Source organism: Zingiber officinale, chromosome 4B (assembly GCF_018446385.1).
Source record: "Zingiber officinale cultivar Zhangliang chromosome 4B, Zo_v1.1, whole genome shotgun sequence".
Lineage (NCBI taxonomy): Eukaryota > Viridiplantae > Streptophyta > Magnoliopsida > Zingiberales > Zingiberaceae > Zingiber > Zingiber officinale.
In genome coordinates this window covers 114,991,583-115,006,376 of record NC_055993.1, presented here as the reverse complement: position 1 = coordinate 115,006,376, position 14,794 = coordinate 114,991,583, and the positions used below count along the sequence as shown (strand labels likewise).

At 40.9% G+C, this 14,794-nt stretch overlaps 2 protein-coding genes across 6 annotated transcripts; both read right to left on the bottom strand.

Annotated features, from left to right (window-relative positions):
- Positions 1-3,357: 3,357 nt before the first annotated feature.
- Positions 3,358-6,550, bottom strand: LOC121976120 (nitrate reductase [NADH]-like). Its single transcript, XM_042528127.1, has 4 exons — positions 5,522-6,550; positions 5,285-5,425; positions 4,861-5,093; positions 3,358-4,778 (listed from the first exon to the last, which is right to left on the bottom strand). Exons 1-4 carry the CDS (start codon positions 6,516-6,518, stop codon positions 3,459-3,461), a joined length of 2,691 nt encoding a protein of 896 aa, XP_042384061.1. The 5' UTR covers positions 6,519-6,550; the 3' UTR covers positions 3,358-3,458.
- Positions 6,551-10,759: 4,209 nt separating this feature from the next.
- On the bottom strand, positions 10,760-13,794 carry LOC121976119 (2-succinylbenzoate--CoA ligase, chloroplastic/peroxisomal-like). Of its 5 annotated transcripts, none has more exons than XM_042528123.1 (10): positions 13,537-13,792; positions 13,385-13,457; positions 13,137-13,311; positions 12,965-13,063; positions 12,564-12,661; positions 12,159-12,352; positions 11,892-12,019; positions 11,405-11,802; positions 11,123-11,331; positions 10,760-11,005 (listed from the first exon to the last, which is right to left on the bottom strand). In XM_042528123.1, the coding sequence occupies exons 1-10, from the start codon at positions 13,734-13,736 to the stop codon at positions 10,879-10,881; spliced, it is 1,701 nt and encodes a 566-aa protein (XP_042384057.1). In that variant the 5' UTR covers positions 13,737-13,792; the 3' UTR covers positions 10,760-10,878. The 5 variants fall into 5 exon arrangements, with proteins under 5 accessions (XP_042384057.1, XP_042384058.1, XP_042384056.1 ...); XM_042528124.1 differs by having other exon boundaries at positions 13,137-13,315; positions 13,537-13,605; XM_042528122.1 differs by having other exon boundaries at positions 13,452-13,794.
- Positions 13,795-14,794: the final 1,000 nt, after the last annotated feature.

Here is a 14,794-nt window from a genome sequence, read left to right as displayed (position 1 = left end):
ACCCGTCTGGACTTCGTGTCAGACGTCCGGTCAGCCCTTCGACCCATCTGGACTTCGTGTCAGACGTCCAGTCAGCCCTTCGACCCGTCTGGACTTCGTGTCAGCTATCCGATCGACCCGTCGAACTAGCTGGGCTTCGTGCCAGACATCCGATCAGCTCGTCGACCAGTCTGGGCTTCTTCTGCACACTTAGTTAAAGTGTTAGATCACAATGAAACTAAGGGGGTGTTTGGTTCTTTCCTAGGAATAGGAATCATTGTATTGTGGAATGAGAATGTGTATGAGCATGGATATCACTCTTAAAAGCAATGTTTGGTTAGTTGCATATTTTCTATCGGAATAAATCAAAATTTCCTTTTTTACCCTTACAAGAAAATAAGAGAAAAAATTAGATGTGAGAGAAAAATATGCTGAAAGAAAATGATGAGAGAGAAAGTGTGATGAGAGAGAATAAAGAGAGAGAAAGTATGATGAGAGAGAATGAAGAGAGAGAGTGTGACGATAGAAAATGAGAAAAGAGAGTGTGATAGGAGAGATTATGATGAGAGAGAAAATATGATGTGAAAGAAAGTATGATGGGAGAGGATGAAGAGAGAGAAAGTGTAATGAGAAAAAAATAAGGAGAGAGAGTGTGATGAGAGAGAAAGTATGGTGAGAGAGAAAATATGATGAAAGAGAAAGTGTGATGAGAAAAAAAGAGACCAGTGAGTGTGATGGGAGAAATTGAGGAGAGAGAAAGTATGATGAGGGAGAAAGTATGTGAGAGAGAAAGTGTGTTAAGGAAAAAAAAGGAGGGAGTGTGACAAGAGAGATTGAGGAGAGAGAAAGTGTGATGAGAGCAAAAGTGTAATGAGAAAAAAAAGAGAAAATAGAGTGTGATGAAAGAGATTGAAGAGAGAGAAAATATGATGAGAGCGAAAGTATGATGAAAAAAAAAGAAGGAAGAGAGTGCGTGGAAGAAATTGAGGAGAGAGAAAGTATGATGAGAGAGAAAATGTAATGAGAAAAAGAGAAAAGAGAGTGTGATAGGAGAGATAAGGAGAGAGAAAGTGTGTGATAAAATGATAAGAGAGAAAATATGATGAGAGAGAACAAGGAGAGAGAAGTGATATGAAAGAAAAAATAAATAAATATATTTTGATATTTGATATTAAGGGAGTAAATTTTAGTTTTAGGTCAAGGGTATTTTTTGAATAAGAGAATATTTTGATTGATGGAAATAAGGTAATGACTCATTGAAGGGGAGGTACATGAGAATGAGTTATTACCCAATTTCAAGGATTCATTCCCTTATTTGTATTCCTATTCTTATAATCCAAACATTAACAATGACAATCAATGATTCTCATTCTCATTCCCCACTCCTATTCCCCTAAATCAAATGCCCCCTAACTTAACCTACTTTATCATTCATCAAAACCTGAGTTAGATTGTTAATGTTAACCGCACTAACACTACCATCCAAATACAAAGGAACTTCATTCATGGTTTGGAATGTTGGGATGGTTGATATCGCTAGAAGGTGGTGAACAGTGATTCTCTTCGCTCGAACATTCTCGTATACTCCTCTACAATAGGTTAGTGTGTATCAGAAAAATTAACATGAATCAAATGCAAGAACAGAAACAATCATGAACACAAACCAATTATATGGTTTAGAACATCCGGTTCCTATTCCACGATCTAGTTCTAGCAATAATCCATATTTAACTTTCTCTTTGTCAGAGATTTTCTGGAGAAACTTATTAAAGAACACCTATTCTTACATAAAAAATACAACACAAAACAAATATACAAATATTATAAATGAAAACTTGGCTTTAAATGCTTTTACATTTCCTTGATATGAAAATGCAGCATTCTCCTTCAAAACTCTCAAAATTTCATAGCAAAAATTTCCATGAAACTCTTCTTCTATAAAAGCTATATAGTTTTTAGGTCGGGATTTATTTCCGTGATCATCTGTCAATTGATTTCTCCACTGAAATCAATTGTTGTACATGTAAAATGACTCATACCGACTTTGGTTTGACAATGGCGTAGCTTTCCTATGCAAGTGGGTTGTCCCACTTAACTTAGAAACAAATAAATAAATCACAATTCGACTGTTCAATGACAATTTAACATGATTCAGACATAAATGATGATAAATAAATAAATACCTTTAAAATTTTAGTTTTACCCAAACGATTTCTGTTCTTTTCTATGGTTTGAGCTGAATCTACTTATTCAGAAAATAATTTGAGAAGATTCATCCAAATGTCTCTCAATTAGTGATTTTCTCCCTTCCAATTGTGCAATTGAATTTCTCCCAACTTATTAATCTCACACGATCGCAAATGATAAGATCAGATTCTCTTGTCCGTAATCTTTGGTCTCTTCTGTGTTCCTTCTATAATTTGCACATCGGATCGTAGTCAGAATTTGATCAAAATTGACTGCAATCTCTCTTGGATTACTTTCCCACTTAGGTTATAGTTTGAGTTGAGCAAGGCAACCAGAGGCCGCTGGTGGTGGGCGGACCGTCCCCTGATTGGTGCCATACAATCTGCCCAACCACCGGTAACTTCCAACTGTCTGACACAATCCAAACTATGAGCTAGGTGGGAACGTGAATCCAGGGGAAATCACAGTCAATTTTGGCTGGATTTCAGTGGTGATCCGACGTGCAAATTACGGAAGAGATCAGGAGAGGACCAAGGATTACGAACTAGAGGATCTGAACTCGCAAATGACAGACCTATGTGATACAGATGGTGGCCCCGGACCATGGCTCTGCACGACCGCCAATAGCAGCCCTACACAATTATGGACGACAACTCCAGATGTAGCCCTACATGGCCACAGACGACAACCTTACTCAACCGTAGACGATGACCCTAAACGATGGCCCTACATGAACACGGATGATGGCCCGACACAACCACGGACGATGGCCCTATGTAACCGCATACGACGACCGCACACATGAGGTGCCTCACGCATTAACATGTGGTGGCCCCGTGAGGTTGCCTCATGCAAGCAAACATCTCACGCGACCACAAAGCCATTATTAAGGACAGTTGAATAATACATAGAGAGAATAGACATCCGACTACTGACTAAAATTTAATCCTAAATCTCAAGATAGTAACACCACCATCCATCTCGAGAGGACACATATCTTCTTAAAAAAAAAACCCCATAATATATGAAGAGGAAATTACCCTATTACTAATTGAGATTTGATCCCAGATCACTAGCCAATTATCCATTCCGAGAGTATACATATCTTCCAAAAATAAAGACCCAAGGTGATATATGTCGAACAATAAGACCACCTACTGAATTTCTTTCCTTATTAAAGAGAAGGTAAGCGATCAATTAACAGTTTGTAATTTGATTGATTCCTCCTCCCATTTCGATTCCTTAAATGATTTTAGAGAAGAATTTGTACATGTCGTAGATCTGTTCATTAATCAAAATACCAGTAGCGAATTGGCCGTATCATACTTCAGCTTCTCCAAATTGGGTACCACCGCAAATTGGATCATCGGCGGCGGCCCGCAAGCCAACGCCAGCGTCTCATTGGCTCCGCCCATCGGAATGTGCTCCCTCAGGATGCTCTCCGTGATGAATCCCGTGCTGTAACGCCACCCCTCCCGCTTGGCCTCGTTGATCACGTACCACACTTTGAACTGTTCCGGCCGCAGCCGCGCCCATTCCTCCAGCTCCTCCCACAGCAATATGTCCTCCTCCGACCGGTTCGCGTACACCAGGTGCATCTCCGTCGGGTCCTCCGGGTCCTGCAAAACCGTCTGAATCACTTGGTACATCGGCGTGATCCCCGTTCCGCCGGCAATCATCGCCAGCCGCCGCACAGTCGGCCTCTTGCTGCCGTCTATCAGGAAGTTACCGCAGCCAGTATACTGGATGTGACCGAGCGGGCCTTTGACGTCCAAGACGGCGCCGATAGGGAGGGAATCCAAATGTTGGGACATGAGCCCGCCGTTGGCAAATTTAGGGTGCTCGCCCTTGAAGTAGATCTTGACGACTAGCTCGAAGTGGCCGAGCTCGTCCACTGGGCTCGTCGGTGTGTAGGCCCGCATGCAGAGCTTGTCGTCGATGGTGTCACAGAGGAAGATGTGCTTTCCGACGGGAAGGCCCAGAACTTGGTCAGTCGACGGGAGCTCAAAGCGGAATTTGCGGACGTCGTGGGAGATGGACTTCTTGGAGACGAGCGTGCACTTGACCTTCTCGCGGGGGTTAACGAGGGCAGGCGGCGCGCGCACGGCCTCGCGGATGGTGGCGAGGTGAGAGAGCTCGGACGCTCCGTGGACGGATGCGTCGGAGACGTAGCCAGTGAGAATGAGCTCGCCGATGCGGTAGACGTCGAGGAGCGCCTTGGCCTTGTCGGAATGGATGGCGTCGAACTCCTCGGTGCAGTCGGCGCCGGCGTTGATAAGGATGCTGTCGGCGCCGCCCGGGTGCTCCTTGACAAAGGCCGTGCAGTCGTACACATGACCGTGGACGACGATCCACGCGGAGTCGCGCGACGCGTGCTTGCGGACCTCCGACATGGTATACTGCTTGGTGGCCGTGTTCATGAAAGGGGTGGAGGTGCTCTTCTTCAGCTTCTGCGACGGTGCCTCTGCCGTCTCGATGTGCTTCTGCCGCACCATCCACCCGCCGGATTGGTTCCCCGGCTGCGTCGGATGCTCGAACATCAGCCCGATCTCGCCCTTGTGAGGCCGACACACGTTGACCTTCACCTTGAACCAGCAGTTGTTCATCATCCCCTGCATCACCGCCGTCAGAATCGAAGCCTAAATCGACCATAAAATCGACGCAATTGGCCACTTCATCGGCACGTGCGCATACCATAAGGTTCCAAATTAGCTTCTCCGGCTGGGTATTGTGGGACTCGTCCCATGCCCGAACGGCGATCTCCTTGGCAGTCAGCAGTTGCAGCACCTCCAGCTCCACCGACCAGAAGCACCAGCACCAATATTTGCCATACTTGTTTGGCTTCTCGGGGTGGTCAAGATCGCACACCAGCCATGTGTCGCCGCCATCGAGCGTCACCTCCACTCGTGTCACCTTCCTTCCTCCACCTGTTTGACAGAGAACAGAGAGAAGTCACAAATCCCTTCACCGGCCCCCTTCTTTTCGTTTCATAATAAAATACATACATCATAAAATGCAGAAATTAAACAATGGGATTATGATCAGTACAAATAGCAAATGATCGTCTTCTTAAATTCAGGGGCGAAGAAGGAGAATCCAAAGGAGGGTTGGAGCTCACCTGAGTAGGCGTAACCTTTCATGTAATACGGCCTCTGCGTCGTGTGGGCGTTGATGGGCAGTATCTCGTCGTGGCCCGGCGTCGTGATCACCGAGTTGATGTTCAATTCATTGATGATGTGCTCTGGCTTGTACCACCAAGCTGCGCTCCAATGGCGGAAGGTATTGGTTAGCTCAGACATTTAGTCGAACAATAACTGTGATATCATGAGAGGGGCATCGAACGCGCGAAACGCACCTTCGGCGTTGGCTAGTTCGGCGTCGACGTGGGGAGGGAGGACGCGGTTGTCCCTGAAATGGTAATAGCTATCGAACTCCTGCGGGGCGACGATGATGCGCTTGAGCCATTTGACCATGCGGCCACCGATGAAACCCGGGATGATGACGCGGACGGGGAAACCGTGGTCCGGCGTCAGCGCCTCGCCGTTCTGCATGTAGGCGAGCATCACATCGCGCGAGGGGTCCATCGCCACCTCCCTCCGGAGGCACGTGCCGTACTTGGAACCGCCGCCGGCGGGAAGGTCTTCGGCGCCCTCGAAGCAGACGAAGACCGCGCCGTCCTTGCGGCCCATGACGCCGGACCGGCGGAGCACATCGCGGAGGCGCGCGCCGCGCCATACGGTGGTGGAGACGGCGGCAGGGCCCCAGTTGAAGCCGATGGTCTGGCTGACCATGTTCTGCTCCTTGCGCCGGTTGCCCGCGCACACGAGCGTGACGGGGATCTCGACGGGAGCGAAATCGCGGACGAGGTCGTCCATGGTCAGCAGCAGCGGGCGGCGGACGAGGCCGGTGACCTCGACGGTCCAGGTGGCCCAGTCGCCGCGGGGAACGGCGCCGTGGTTGCGGACGTAGTGGAGCGGGACGGGCGTAACGAAGCCGTGGTGCATAAGGCGCGCGAGCGGCGGCTCGCAGTTGAAGGGGTGCTTGCCGGTGAGGCGGATCAGCGAAGGGTTGCGCGGGATCCAGGCGTCGGCCGTGCCCTCGTCGCGGGGGTCGCGGGTCGAGGGCTCCACCTCGAGGTGGGAACTCGTGTCGTAGAGCTTCTTCCAGTCGACGACCTCCTCTTCATCGTCGCCCTCGTCCTCGTCGCCGTGAGCTCGGTAAACAGAGGGGAGAGGAGGGAAGAAGGGAGATGGGAAGGTGCGGAGTCGGCTGGTGGAATCGGGATACGACTTGGCAAGGGCGTTGTGGGAATCGAGGCGGCTAAACTGGCGCTTGTCTACAAATGTCGCCATGAGAAGTGCGGTCTTGAGTTGGGCATGGAAGGAGGTTTATATACCCGCGCAGGGGAAAGGGCGAGCTTTTGACAGAAGGGGAAGGCAGAGGGGGGATCGTGTGGAGGCGGTAACTGCTCGGGGTCACACAGGTTGGGGAGAGACTGAAGGCTGATTGAATACGTTTGGGATTCAGACATGTTTTTTAAAAAAAAAAACTAAATTATTGATTTTATCATTAAAAGTGGGCCCCTCAAATGAATCGTTTTTTTAAGTACCGTAAAATAAAAAATAATTATCAACTTATAACTAAAGATTAAAACTAGAGCCAAAAGTAATAGATATTTTTTTCTGAAAATATGGGTCATGACTCATACGTATCCAACCACAAATACTATTATTATCTTGCCTAAAAAGTATTCGATTAAACGATTCACTAATTTATCAGCTGAATGATTTAAGGGAAAATGTCTTTGTACTTCCTAATTATAAGTTAAACTTTATATATAGTCTTCATATTCTAAAAATTATATTTCCACTCCCTAATTAAATATAATGGATATTAATTAATTTAATTATTTCTTATATTTTTTAAATATAAAAAATCTAAAAATAAGTATAATTTAGTATATTAAATTAGAATATAATATATTTTCTATTAAATTCAGCACGAGTATTTTACCACTTTAATTGGATGAAAAATATACTAGATTTTTTTAAAAAAAAATATGCTCAATTGAATGAAAAATATACTAAATTCTATTTAAATGATGTTGAATTTAGTAGAAATTATATTATACGGCAAAAAAATATGCTCAATTTGATAGAAAATATATTCTGATTATAGTTTAAAGTGCTGAATTTAAAAATTATATTCATTTTTGAACTTTTTATACTTACAAAATATGAGAGATAATTAGGCAAGGATGTTTACATTAGGGATTGAACTAAATAAAACTTTACATGCAGAAAATGTAAACAAAATTTGTTAGACTGCATGTAAAATTAAAATTATTTTTCTTAAATTGTAACTATAGGGATATTTTTATTATTATTATTTTTTCTATTTATATTAAGTTGTCTATAATTAATTGTCATAAAAGCAGTTTCGATTCTATTCACAATAATTAGACATTTATGCTCATTGGAGCTTCTTTAGTAATTCTATAATTTTATTCGATAATTTTAGGCAAATTGAATTATTATAGTACGTACTTTTGTGCATTAAAATTATCAAATTTCTTCAAATGAATCCTTTATTATATTCCTTATGTAGAATCATTGAATGTTTTCATTTGATAATTTTTACATTTTGAATATGAATTAGTCTTTTATAAATTTTGCCTGAGGTTAAAAAGACAATTGGTGGAAATGATAAAAAGCACAACAAGAATATTTGATGAAAAAAATGCCCAAATGAAAGATTTGACAACATTAGAAAAAAGATTAAGGAACCTAAATTTTTTTAGCATATTGTTTTGCATTCAACTAGACTTTCTCAATCTGTTACAAAGAATTCATTTAGGACTGCAACAATAAAGCTATGCTACCAACCTGCCATATAGACTCAAATTGGTAAAAATGATAAATTGAAGATACAACACGATTGAAGAGGTCCCAAAGAGGATATATAAAAGAATACTTATTTGTGAAATTTGACAAGTACAAAATCATACAACAATTTTGACCAAAATTATTACATGATCACCTTAGACACAAACATAACAAGTGAGAGCATAGAATGACTCTTGATACTCTAGAGAACACATAAACTACTCATTTATGAAATTTAAACACATCTTGTATTTTTTCCCCCATTGATGTAATTTCATTATATTACTCCTATCTTGTCTTGTCTTTATTTTATTGTAAGCAAGATTATAAGAAGTTTCTCTATCTCTAAAAGACATCCAAAATATATATATAAAAAAAAATCTAGGAGTGATTCATTGACAATTCGTAGGTCAAGTAAGAACCAGAAGTTCCATACCATGTAAAAGGTTAAGTGTTTACGTTGTGTTGTGTTTCGTGTTTGGATTTCATATATTTCATTGTGTACTAACTTGCATTGTAGGCACTTGCAAATTTGAGGCTGCAAAGACAAAATAGATGACTCATTTGTGAATTCAACCAATTTAAGTCAATATATCAATTTTGACAAAAAAAAAATGTTGCATGGCCTCCTTAGATATAAACAATAGATCTAATGACATAGAATGACTCAATAGGTTATAAGGAGCACAATAGAGGTTCATTTATGAATTTTGGATAGTTTGGAAGAGAAATACCTTCGTCTATTTGCAATTTTAAGGAGACATTCGTGATAGATATTATGTTTCCTTAAACCTCATGAATTCTAAAACATACAAGAAAAAAACAAAGACAAGGATCTAGTCTCATCAAGAATTATAGAAGAATAATTAAACCAAATTGAAAATGACAATGGACCTAAATGCAGAAGAAGAGTCTTTGTCTCAATACGTTGTCCTCGAGATCCCAAAATCTTGTGGAGAAGAATAGCAAACAAGAGGGTTGATCTTCCGAAGGAGTTAGGTTGACAGTGCCATAGTTTATTCACCGATGGGGAATAAAGAGATCTGTCAAAATACCTAATCTAATAGAGAGCAAACCCAATATATACAATGAAATTGCATTAGTCCATAGATAATAATAGTATGAGTTATGGATTTTACACATAAATCTTACATCCATTTAACCCAAACCCTATAACCAGTAATTAGATCACTTAAGGAGTTTAGTATCTTTAATGGCATGCATCCACATGTTACAAATTACATGTGAGCCCATCAAAAGAAGATAAATTCTAACAATTCTCTTTCTCAATTTCTCAATGTGAGAAGAGCCTCCTTCTTTACCCTTGCAAATAAAAGTTGAAGAAGTCTCCTCCTTAACAACACTAAGCTCTTTTTGGAGTGATTTTTCTTTGTCCTTGAACCTAAACAATGAACTAATTTAACATGTAATATTTTTCTTTAATTTGTTTAATTTGGGAGTGGTCACCTCATTATCGATAGATGATAATCCTTTCTCACAACTTCAACCTTTCTCTTCTTCCTCACTTGAGCTCTCCTCCCCATGACCATGAAAGTCATGTCTTAGTCACCTTTTAAAGCTCCTCTTCCAATGACTCCCATAATGAGGATTCATTTTAAGTGACCTTGAGTGTGTTCTTCTTCTTATTTGTGGATCTTTGGACACTTCAACCCTTCCTATTACATTCAAAACATGCAACACTGATTTAGACATACCATTAGATTTTCGTTGACTTCTTTGGATCCTGAAACATTCTCTTTATGTGTTTCTTATTGAAACTCTTGCTCTCATCACCATTTTATTGAGGAGAGTTAAATTCTCTCTAAGATGATATTGTCTTGCTCATATACTTGCAATTTATTGATAATTATCTTCTAATATGCATCGACTTTAATCTTAAACTAAAAGCATTTTAAATTTTGAGACTTAGTAAATGTTCAACCCCTTGGAACTCATACAACAAAGAAGAGAGGAAAAGAATTCGATAGAAGAGGTTAATAACATGATTCAAGGAGTTTGAATGAGATTTCCTTTATAGGAATGAAAAGATAAATTGAATTGGTATACAGAAGAGTTGCATTCCTTCAATTAACTCTAAAAAACAAAGAAGACATTTAAATTATTGAAAAATGAACAACAAAAACCAAAACCAAATCCACCCAAAGGGATGAATAGTGTCAAATGACACTTTCCTCCATATGAGAGAGGTAAGAGGTTGCGCCTTACCAATTTACTAGAGAATAGAGATTGATTACAACCTTTTCCTCTTAGGCAACCAAAAGGGAGACTCATTCCTTAGGCCACAAGTTGTAAGTTGTAGCCCATTGTTCCTTGACTACATAGGTTAGTTTGTCCAATTTAAGTAGGGGCCAACTAGTGAACCATCTTTTGGCACCATGATTTGATTTTCTCCTTCACCCGATCGAGTCAGTGCTTATATATTTATGTACGTGGATCATACTCTCACACAAGCTAGTGCTAATTTTGTTATCGTAATTGATTTGAACTAAACAAGAATATTCTTGATTTCCTCGGTCGCACATGCATTCACTTGAGTAATTTACTTTTGATAATTGACTTGCAAAATAAACCATTCATATCCCTACTCAATCTAATTGGTTGTTAAACCAAATTTTCAATAATTTTTCAACCATTCGACTCATCGAAACATAGCAATCATCATTTCTATTCTTATAGTATGCACTTGCTTTATATTAGTATTATTACTATTATCAAAAAATGTTTAGCATACATTTGTAAATGAATGGCCTCCCTCATAAATCAGCATCCCACATAGCACATAGAATGGTGTACACCTAGTTTCTACTCATAGATTGCTTGGTAATTGCACAAGGGACAGTAAGTCCTTTCTCACTTCATCCCTTCTCAACTTCCCTGTGGTAGTCAAAGGAAAAGGCTTTCTCCAAAGCATGTAGATTTTCGGTATCTTGAACCTGCAATGAAGTCAAGAGAGCAGCATAATTCAGTTAAAGATACTGGTGGAATGAAACAACTTTGCTTCCTTCTTAGTTGAAATTCAATATCAATGAGCTAAGGGAGTGTACAAAGACCTGGTTAAATTTTTATGCCTGCAATGATACTGGATGATCTCATCCGACACTTGTTTCTCCTCCGCCGCATACTTAGAATTCCGATCAACCCATTTCCAGCCTTCCTTTATGTTCAAGCAAGCAACAAGTTTCTCGTTGAGGCGGATGTCAGGAACACCAACCACTACAACTCTGGAGATTCCAGGGTGTTCAGATATCACAGCTTCCACCTATACCGATACCGTAACCGAATGATTAACTGAGTAAGAGAAGATCAATAGGATATGATGGAAAGAAAAATACCTCTTCAGGATACACATTCTCTCCTCCAGACTTAATACAAGCCTTTTTACGACCAATGAGCCAGAGATTACCATGGCAGTCGAACCAGCCAATGTCTCCTGTTTCAAGCCATCCTTTCTTGTCAAAATCCAATGTGATCAGCTCCTTGTGGTTCCAATACCCAGCCATAACATGCAAGCCTCTTGTCATTATATTTCCAACAAAGGGATCACAAGTGCTGCCATTGCTACTAGATATCTTAATTTGGACATGAGAAGCAGGCTTTCCAACACAGACTCCTCCTAGTTGTCTCACCAGAGTGCCATTGGTGGTTTCTTCATGAAAAGATATCCCATTTCTTTTATCTGTGGGATCACAGAGGGTCATAAACGTCAACGAAGAACAAGCCTCGGTCATTCCTGTTCGCAAAGAATCATGACATAGTATATGAGAAGCTGAAGTAATAGAGTTGAAGATTTAAAGGACTATAGGATACATAGTCAGGTACCATAAGCAGAAAAGATCTTGGCAAGAGGGAATATTCGATTAGCGCCTCTTACAAGCTCTTGTGGAAGGCCACCACCCCCATTGAGAACTTTGCTCACAGTTTCTCCATTGCTTGACAAGTTAAACTTTCTGACATTCAATTCAAAAGAGTTATGTCGCCAAAAGAAAATAAAATTGATCTTCTTATTTCAAAAAGAATGTAGATAAAAAAGAGGAGGAACAATCCAAGCCTGCTAGGTTTGTATGTTCCTCACAAGTGCATGTTTACCTTTCATATGCAACTAAATCAGCCATCATTGCAGGAACTGTGATAAACGAAGTCACCTTGAATTCTTTTATTGCTTCAAACGTTAGCCTTGCGTCGAATTTGGGTATTAAGATATGGCAACCACCTGCCCATAGCATTGCCAGGCAAGAAGATATTCCACCAATGTGACACAAAGGAGCTGTGTGTAGATAAACCTGAATGTACATCAAAAATTTATTCTTATGCATGAATAAATTGAGAATATCGTAAAGTAAAACATGATCTGAGGTACATAGATAGTAGAAAGAACTACATTTTCTGCAATACATCACTTTGTAAATCCAATAGGCAAAAGCATTTAAAGTAGTATTATGCTGATTTAATATTAAATGAAGATCACAACTGTGTCTCAAAAAGGAAGCATACATCATCCTCACCATAACCAATGATAGAAATCTTCGCTAGCGATTGAACAATTATCGCAGTGTGGCTTATCGCAACACCTTTTGGCTTTCCAGTTGTTCCTGTGTATGTTAAAAACTTTCAGATATCAGTATGAAACAACCACATTAATTGAGACAAAGAAGTCTTCTAATTTTCATCAATGTAAATGGCAGAGTTAATTTTCACTAAGAAGTGTAGTTTCAGTTAATGGAATTGATATCCACATTGTTTGTACATTTATCATGTTTCAAATGCCAATTTGTGGTCCCTAATTCATTATAGGGACTTCTTTCCCAGCAGAATGTTTGAATTTACACTTCAATTTACAAACAGAAGCTGGAAAATTAAGTGAAAGTCCTTGTTGCTCTAAAAGGCAGAGACACCTGATGTAAAGCATATAAGTGCAATGTCCCCTGGTGCAAATATTGGATCGGGCATCGGTGAAGCTTCGACAAATCCTCGAACCATTTCAATAGTCAAATCTGCAAATCAATTGGTGATTGAGGGGCATACAATTTCGATCTGTTGAGAACATTGTCGAAAATTTTAACTCACAGTTATGGTTGCAGCTGAATGTTGATGGAGACTCTCCGATATGAAGATATAGATTTATAGATGGCAAGTTCTTCTCCTCTTCTTGGAGCTGGAGAGCCCATCGATTGCAGTGTTCATCCACCACTAACATTTTGGGGTTTACGAGTTTCATCGCCACCCTTGCCTCTTCAAAACTCTACCTTCAACCAAGAAATTGCTTTATTAGGAAGCTCAGGAAACGTGATTCTTCAAGTTAATATTTAACTCACCCAACGGTGATTGAGAGGGGCGACAATGGCCCCAATGTAGGTAATGGCGAGGAACAACTGTACGTACCAGTCGCTGTGAAGCAAGAAACGTACGACTGTGAGTGTCATGGGAGTCGCTCGTTCTTAAGGTACGGTGGAGAATCGGTTCGCACCTGTTAAGGGCGGCTATGGCGACGACGTCCCCTCTGGCGATGCCGGAGTCGGCCAGAGCACGGGCGAGGGAGTGGACGCCCTCCACGAACTTGCTGCCGGTCTTACGCCGGGCTCCGGCGATGGTTACCGGAGCGTGGCCCCGGATGGCCTCGAGGCGGCGGAGACAGAGACAGACGTGGCTTCTCGAGTAGGTGTCCATTGGCGATCGAGCCACTGTGGGAGGATCCTCCCCTCTGCTTCCGGCCGTGACATGAATGCTTTAAAGATAAGCAACGCTATCTATCTAGATTCCATGGATAAGCAGTACGTAATTAGAAAGTCCACGTGGAATTTAATTAAAAACGTTTTTAAAACTCCAAAAAATAATATTAGATTCGTTTGGATGCTATGTAATGGGATGACGTCAGTGAAGGAAACAGAGTACACTTACTATTAAACACATGTATCTTGTTAATCGTTTTATAAGATTTATGATAAATAATGTGTCAGTGAACAATTATGTTAGATTATCATTGGATGCAGTATGCTGTATATCAAGATCACAAGTGAAAAATTAATTTTAGAGAGATTTTTTTTTTAGTTCTATGCGCTTGATGTACCCACCTTTCAATTGACTATATAAGAGACATTATGCTTATAAAATTGATGACTTTTACCATGAGAAAAGTTTCATGTCTCTCAGATGTGATAGTAGTTTTAACCTAACACATAATTGCTAGTGTTCTTGCGGTTGGACATCGCAGTAGTTGTAACGTTAGGAAGATAAAGAGATATTCATTCACCTTCATCTTCCTCCTATGTGTCATTATAGAATCGGTTACAAATCAATGGATTTTCCTCTTTACATAGCGTCTAAGAGCAATCACAAAGATATGGGATTGGAGTTGATCGTGGGCAAAGGTGCAAGGAGAACATCTATTGAGAGGAATCTAGCTCGTGAAATTTGAAAAACTTTCCGGTTTCATTCATGATTTTTCTTCCAACATCAAGCAAAGATCAAGATCATCTCGAGGGATCACTATGAGTTTTATTTTATATTTCATACTATTAGAGGCAACAATGGTATTAGATCAATGCATTAATTCTAAAAATGCATGAAACTTATCTTTTCTGTTAAAAAAATATTATTCATGTTCCCTGCTGTCTCTACCACCGTCGCCAGGTAAGATCACGACTGGGTCACTAGGCAAGATCATGACTTGGTCGTGATCTCCCATCATTGTCGAGCCCCGAGAGGATGCTGGCTATCAGCTTCCG

Coding starts and splice junctions, on each gene's coding strand:
- LOC121976120 (XM_042528127.1), bottom strand. CDS start 6,518: ATGGCGACATTTGTAGACAAGCGCCAGTTTAGCCGCCTCGATTCCCAC. Junction 5,094..5,284: donor GAAAGGTTACGCCTACTCAG/GTGAGCTCCAAC, acceptor TCTGTCAAACAG/GTGGAGGAAGGAAGGTGACA. Junction 4,779..4,860: donor AGCTAATTTGGAACCTTATG/GTATGCGCACGT, acceptor GCGGTGATGCAG/GGGATGATGAACAACTGCTG.
- LOC121976119 (XM_042528122.1), bottom strand. CDS start 13,736: ATGGACACCTACTCGAGAAGCCACGTCTGTCTCTGTCTCCGCCGCCTC. Junction 11,803..11,891: donor CAAGATCTTTTCTGCTTATG/GTACCTGACTAT, acceptor CTTTGCGAACAG/GAATGACCGAGGCTTGTTCT. Junction 11,332..11,404: donor AGAATGTGTATCCTGAAGAG/GTATTTTTCTTT, acceptor GTATCGGTATAG/GTGGAAGCTGTGATATCTGA.